At 45.5% G+C, this 7,557-nt stretch overlaps 1 protein-coding gene across 4 annotated transcripts in view; it reads left to right on the top strand.

Moving 5' to 3' along the window:
- Positions 1-1,247: 1,247 nt before the first annotated feature.
- The window catches only part of LOC119137947 (protein sidekick-2-like), an 83,612-nt gene continuing 77,302 nt past the window's right edge, over positions 1,248-7,557 (top strand). For all 4 annotated transcript variants that reach the window (XM_037277517.1, XM_037277515.1, XM_037277516.1 and 1 more), the window contains exon 1: positions 1,248-1,792. In XM_037277517.1, coding sequence (XP_037133412.1) covers positions 1,705-1,792 — 88 coding nt within the window. In that variant the 5' untranslated portion in view covers positions 1,248-1,704. The remainder of the gene's footprint in view (positions 1,793-7,557) is intronic.

Below are 7,557 nucleotides of genomic sequence, written 5' to 3'. Positions count from 1 at the left end.
AGGGTTAAATAAGAGTAGAAGTACTTTTAACAATTTACAGATTATAGCTTCCAAATTATTACCTTAAAAATCCCCAGCAAGGAATAGGAAAAAGGTCTTATTCGGATTTGCCATGAAAGGAACAACCTTGCACAGAAACCTGGCTTAAAAAAAAATGGGTAAAAATTTAACAAGGTCCAATGTGTGATTAAGAAACTTATTTTCAGCGCCGGGCAAGACACAAAAGCTGATGAACGCGTGATGTCAATACAAACTGGCCTTTTCTATTCAGACAACTACGTCACCCCGAAATTGCTCCGGAAAATATAATTGCTATGAATATTGTTCGGCGAAGTGTCAGAAGGTGATTCATTCACAACGAGCTCGTCATTACCAATAAGGAGATGTAATTGAGGTGGCGTCAATTTGGCCAATCAGGGTTGAAGGATGCTCACTACTTCCTGTCCGTGTTTGTACCATTAAGATGAGAAAATATTTTTCATCGCCGTCGAATGATTGCAAACATTTTGCTTCCCCGGAAATAAAAGATACAGTCATGATGAACCACATGCTGCTTCACCATGATCACATTATGTATGTCCCTTCAGATTGTAAGTTAGCAGCGGTGGGGGCGATGAAACAGCGGCCTCGACGTCATCCCGCTTTAATTGACACGTGGCGGAAAGCCAAGCTCGCTCCCTCGGATTCCACCTGAGCCCTCGCGCCGTTAAGATCACCTTGTCACTTTTTGACTTTATTAGCCAGCCAGCTTCTGGAAATAGCCACAATAGTTTGATTCGTCTTAAAAGAAATATATATATTTTTCCACCACGCCCCTTCAAGTTGTCATCAAACAGGCCAGTCTGCATATTCATCTGGTATTTTCCATTTATTTATTTCTTCTATTTGACTATTGAGGCCATCTGTCGCTCACATGCTGTTTCCTCTCGCCACTTTTGAATCGACGGCACGTCGCCATCTGCCAAAAGTCGTGTTTTGAACGTGACAATGTACCGTCGCTGTCATGTATGCAGATTTAAACGAGATTTAAATCACGGCTAGGGATGGGAAATCAACCCCCTCCTCGTTATACGGAGAACAATTTCGATGCAAACATTTCAAAGTCCTTTTTTTTGCATCATCTCTCCTCTCCTGAGGGATGCCAGTTCTAGAATGCGTTTCCATTCTCGGCCTCTAAGTGTCAGCATGCCCCGCTTTGCCGCCCCGCTCTTCATCTTCATGTGTGCTCATAAAGGAGTCGGGCTCGTAGTCAGCAGACGCACACGCACGCCGCCGCGTAGCCACACAGCCGGCCGGGCTCTCCTCCTTCTCCTCCTCCCCCGGCACGCTCCGAGAGGACCCTTGTGACCGTGTCGTCCGCTCCCTCTTCTCCCTCCTCCTCCTCTTCCTCTGAACGCTTGTCTCAAAGTGCTTTTGCCGAGCGTGACAGCGCAGAAGTTTGGTCCGGGGGATGCGCGCGGCTCTCCAGCCGGTTCCCGAGGCTCCGTTTATCCGCGGGCTGCTGTGACCTCACCAAGGACGGCGCAAGTTCAAAGCCCTTGGAAATGGACCTCCAACTGGAACCATCTAATTAATTTCAAGAATTTTTTGGGGGAACTGGACATTGTTGGACCACTACTCGAGCGCTCATCAACATCTCCGTTTCCAGGCTACCATCAGCACAAGCGGCACTTGTTGTCCTCTGCGCGTCTGTCTGGTGGGACCATGTCGCCTGGCTCTTGGAGCTCATCGATGTGGCACGCCACGTGGATATTATCTCTCCTCTTCGGCACCCGCTGCACGCTTGGTCAAGGTAAGCAGCAAAGGGCGGGGGGGTGGGGGGCAAACAGTCAGTCGTGTGAGATTTACTAATGTCTAACAAGTGCATTTCCCACAAGTTGACCTTTACAAAAATGAAAGTATCTCACATTGTTTGTTTCTCAAACTGTTGAAAGAATTAGTCCAGAATACATCCAATGACATTTAAGTGATGATTTAAGGTGTCTGATCTTCTCCACAACTCACCTCGGATGTTCGGATTAGGATTCAAGGCTGGGTATTACATTTCAAGATAGACTCGATGGTGCTCGCTGAAAAAAAAAAAAAACAAGGCGGATAGCCGCGAGGGCACATCCGAGCGGCTGACATTTACAGGAGCCGGGTAATCGCGTGTGCTCAGGATTAACAGTCCCGACATTGCCCAATTCCTTAGCTTTCCGCTCTGGCGCTCTCTTAACCAAGCACCCAGGAGATGTTTTATTTTGGCCCGTGGTTGAAAGTGACCCCGCGTGGGAGAGAACGTTTTTTTTTTTTTTTTTTTAACGATCAACCGAGTGAAACGCTTTTTTAACGACGGGAGAATGGCCTTGAAGAGCCATCAAGTCTCGCCAAGCGGAGACGGATGGCCTCCTCCGGGCTTTAAATACTACAGAGTCCATGATTTTAGTTGAATTCAACATCAGGGTCATTGCTCCGACTTGGCTTTCGGGTTCTGTTGGTTAGTTTCCAGGTGTCTTTGTTGGTGTGGCGGTCCCTGTTAGGTTTATTTTGGGACTTTGAATCTTGTTGGGCACACATAGCCATGCTAATAGATAAGCCCTCCAGGCCACTGGGAAAAGTACTCCAAGGCCCTTTTTATTATCATCCTTGAGGGAATTCTTTTTTTTGGCAGTGTGTCTTTGGAATTCTGACTTTACACAAACATCGAGACACGGTTATTTTTTATTTTTTTTGACGGCTTGAGGAGATTGGATTGCAATTGCGCTTTGGGAAATTGGATGCGTTCACATCACCAGTGGGCGAATGCACAAACTCGGACATGCAGGTCTTCTGTTCGCTCGCTTGACTAGGTTGTCGATCGCGATGTAAGAACCTAATCCCTTTTTTGAAAACTCTTACTGAGGCTTGAAAGCCAAATCGAAAGGACGCATCTCAATGAGCTTTTAAAATGAACGTCATTGAGCTCTTCAAGTCGGCATTTGTTCGCACGATACGAACGTCTTTTTTCTTCTTTTTTTTTTCCATCTGATAATAAAAAGCGACGAGACCTCCCTGCGAGTGATCAGACGTCACCGGCGGATGTGATTTCTTTGATTTGTCACTCCTTGTAATTGACAGCAGGGTGACGTCTGCTTTCTCAGAGCACCTGTGTCCTGTGCTCGAAGAGGAAAAAAATAAATTAATCTTTGCTGCCAGCACTTTGGGAATGAGTTTTCGCTCCTCATCTCTGGAAGGGGGTAAAACATAACCTCTCAAAAAACTTGACTTGGATAGTACGACTGGTCATATTTTGACAAGCAACCATGTGAACTTAACTCGTAGCTTCCGGTAGAGCGCATGTACCAATTTGACCTTCAACCTTTGCTAGCTCAACTGTTTTTTAGTACGTTGGATGGAATTCAAAATCAATAGTACTCGGCTGCTTTCGCTTGTATAAAAAAAACACATACACAATCTGTTAAGAGCTTGAAGGGATTCTCAATAGTGACAAACTTATGATCGAAAATCGGGGGCCGGCGGCGAGGAATGTTGTCTCGGCTTGCAAAACAGTAAATTTGGAAATACGAAATAGAATAACGAGAACACCACCAGCGAACGTCGAGAAGTACTTAGTGTCCAGAACTTCCTGCCACAAAAGTCCCTTTCATAATTGAATGTGGCAGGTGCAGATAAGGTCAGAGCAAAATGGCGGCGCCATCTCGCTCATCGGAGGGTTCGCCCGAATGACAAAGGTGCAGAATAATCAATGTCATTTCCCGCCCCCCCCCTTCAAACGATCTGCCCAGCGTCTTCCTAATTTCCTCATTGCATGGCGAGCCGCTTCTCATTTGCCGTGCCGACACGGGGGGGGGGGGAGTTTCCATCCCGCTCGTCGTCTTCGTAACTCACCGGAAATGACTGAGCGATTTGACGAATCGATTTGGAACAGTGCAATTTTCTCTTGTCAGTTGAGCTAAAAATTCACAAATCCCTTGATATAGTACATTTGGGGTAAATATGATTCAGCAGACTTTTGATGTTTCCTTTTGCTATTATCGCTAGCTACAAGATCATGTCTTCCCGAGTTGTGCTTTTATTTACTTACAGTGACTTGTGAAGAATGTGACAAATGCGCAATTGCGGCTCGCGTTTCATGCTACATTTGGCGGAGGTGGCGGAGGTTGAAAAGCACCTTTTGTACTTAAGCCTTGTTTTTCTACAGCTGCTTGACTTCATTTTTTTTTTAATACTCTTTGATATGTTAAAAGTAGAATGCTAATATTGTGTATTCTGCTCTGCTTTTGAAGCTGCTGGCGCTTTTTTTGTTTTCTTTTTTGTTTTGTTCCCCGCTAGCGCTAACAATGTAAACTCATTTGAAGGAATCTTGTCAAGTCACATTTTCCTGTATTTGCCTTATTCTCTGCCTAATGACTCGATACTCTCCAAGAGTCCACATTAGCATCTGGAAGCCTTCAGCAGTGATGTAATCACGCGCCTTTCCAAAAAAAAAAAAAAATGCCCGACTTGAACTTTCAGGCTTTAATGCGTGCTGCGACCAGCAGGGTGGTCGACGGCCTCACCCATGGTTAAATGAACCAGAAAGCGAGCGGAGCCTCGGCGGGAGGGGGCGTTCATGCAGATCTGCGCCTGTCTATAATCGAAATCCGTTTCGGGAATCTTGGGAGGTCACCTCGTGAACCTTATGATTGCACTTTGCCCACGGGAGGTGTTTTATAAAATGTCAACGTGTGTCTAATTTGCGGCTTAGCTTAGCGTCGTCGGCAGCACACTTATCAAAGGAGACATGTTGGATCTACTTATTCCTATTTAATAAGTCAAAATAATGTCATGCGTAGTAGCCGAGCGCTTCATTGGAAAGCTGAGATCATTCTCATTTGACTATGCCAAAACCTCAATTCTGAAATATGGGTCACGGCGGCTCATTTTTCTGTGATGGCTCACAATCGACCCACAAAAATGTCGTGAAATCCGTTCCAAACCATTTATGTTTGGTAACACATGATTGGAGGGGTTAATTGTTGGCATTTAATTGTGGTTGTCACTATACGTCGTTGGCATTGATCGAGATGATTTTTTTTCCGCATCATTTGCGGGAGTTACAATTTGGCACTCAATGATGATGTCATCAGAGGCTACTGATCACATAGCAGCAGTGTTACACACAGCATGGGGGATAACGTCGTTTTTTTTTTTTTTGCCTTTCCCCCACGACAGTTGGATGAATCAGACGTAGCCATATGCAAGCGTGTTGCAATTACGCCGCAATCCGAACACGGCAAACAGCTGTCGCCATGTTGCGAAAAAGACAGAGGACATTCCAAATTGCCTTCGCTTTGATTTGTACGGCGCTTTGTATTGGCAAGAGATTGTGTTTTACGCAGTCCTAAAGATAAGTGTTAAGTCTTTTATCGCTTCCAGGTGGTTGCGAATGATGTCCGTTTTTCTTTTTGAGATGAAAGAAACTGCTTTGAAAATCATGTTTTTAGTCCTTGCTCAATAAACTGTCATTTTTTTTTTTTCCTTTTGAGATTCTGACAACCTTTTAAGCGTCCCTTTTCTTGCTTGCAAAACCCGCTGTTAACCGCTCACAATATTTCACCTGCTAAAAGCTCCGTGCTGCAGGGACTCATTCTTCACTTCGTCAATGTTTCGACACCTTTGCTTTTTAAATGAGACTTGTGCGTTGACTTTTCACAAATAAGTCATTTTCAAGGTTTGAATCATGCTTGGAAGTTGTTCAAATGCAAATGTTTTTCTATTAGTCAAGGCGTAAGTGACATATTCTGACACTTCATTGTTTTCTTTTTAATTTCCAAAAGAAGGAAAAAAACATCAATACTTATATAAGTGCTTAAATTTTGAACCCATTTTTATTTAACATCAATTTTCTTCGTGCAGCTGGCTTTGCGAAAAACGGAACTAGGGTGTATTATGTTTGCTAATATCCCGTGCTAATTTCTTTCGATTCGTCAAATTAACGTCGCACGTGACCACTTAGCGCTCGGAGTGGTTGTCGCTTAATGGGGGTGACCTCACGATAACGGGAGGTGTCAGCGTGAGAGGCGGCTGATTAGTCGCGTGACTTTACCCGACCTCGGACGCAGCGCGCTAACAGCTAGCTCGGAGGCAACGACGGCAGCAGCGTAACGCCGTAGCTAGCAGATGCCGGCAGTCACGCGCGCAAAAAGATAATCACTCTCTCAGGGCTGAGCCGAGCGGGCAGGAAGTGCTCCATCCGTCTTTTCTCCCGTCAATACTTACAATTTTAATTACACCTGAGTGCTGTCAGCCCGCCAAACCGGCAGGCAGCCGCTATTGATTCACATGCTGGCTAATTGATTAATTGCGTTCAAGGGGACACTTTTCCCTTCAGCTTCATCCCTTGTTTTGGATATTGCCGGCAAGTTATTTTGTTGTTGTGTTTTTTTGTCGCTTAATTTCATGTGTTGCCCAAGTAGATTGTGCCAAGAAACTTTGGCCAAGAAAAGTTTCAAGACCATCTTTTTACCTCAGATAACTTGGAAATCTTCCAAAATCAATAAGGATTTTAGAGGTGCTTTTCAAATATATAAAACAGCGATTATTACCGTGTCCCCAAAAAAATATCGACAAAGGATTCATCTTTGACTGAAGAAAATGGTCCTGCTGGTCGGATTGTCATCAAAGTTCTCATACTGTCCTAAAAGACATCCGACTCCATCGGCCCTCATGCCGCTCTTGCTAGTTGTTTACTTAATCAATGTTCCCTCGGGCCGCCTTGAGCTTCTTTCGATGCAACCGTCTCGGAAAAGACAAAGCGGCGATCAAAGCCCGCCGACGTCGTTCGAGCGTCTCTGATGTTTTGATTACGGCATCTGTCAGTTGTTCTTTATCCCTCTCGCGGTATGATTAACGATTCGGACCACGCTTCCGTACGCTCTCCCAGCCCGAGGCCCTGCGCTGCTTTCGCCGTGAAAAACCGAGACTGCCGCCGGCGTAGCGCCAACAAGTCGTCCTCACTTGACCCCTTTCAAATATTTGGATTCTCATCAATGTATTCACGCTAGGACACAAAAGACTTTGTCTTGCCTGCTCGATAATCCCAAATCAAGGCTGCTTGAAAGACTTCTCCGAGGATAGTCGACGTGTGCTTTGACACCGTTTCGTAACACATCCGTGCGGAGGCGGCGAAAGATTGAGGTAGACCGTCAACAGGAGGGGGAGGGGTTGGCGCCCAGGGATCCGTAAAGGATGAAAAGGGGTCTTGGCAGGAGTCTTACGGGGCTAATAAAGTGAAGTTCTCTCAGATTAGTTAGCTAATAGAGCTGTAACATCTTGCCGCCAGGCTGCTGCCGAACATAATATGGAACGGGAGGCCCTGACGGATTACCTGCTGTGAAGACGCTACCCCACCCCACCCCACCCACCCACCACCTCATATCTAACATCACCAATTTGCATTTGTGCCTTTCACATTTTATTTTTCCACAGGCCAGCTTCTGCACCTGCAATCTTGAGCTTTGTCTTTTTGCAAAGCTCTCCAAAGCAAGTGAGCCAAATAGAACTTAAGTAGCTGGCAGCCATTCTTCTCCTCCTCCT

This window comes from Syngnathus acus, chromosome 19 (genome assembly GCF_901709675.1).
Source record: "Syngnathus acus chromosome 19, fSynAcu1.2, whole genome shotgun sequence".
In the NCBI taxonomy this organism is placed as follows: domain Eukaryota; kingdom Metazoa; phylum Chordata; class Actinopteri; order Syngnathiformes; family Syngnathidae; genus Syngnathus; species Syngnathus acus.
The sequence above is the reverse complement of the archived record's forward strand: the minus strand, read 5'-3'. Positions and strand labels throughout refer to the sequence as shown.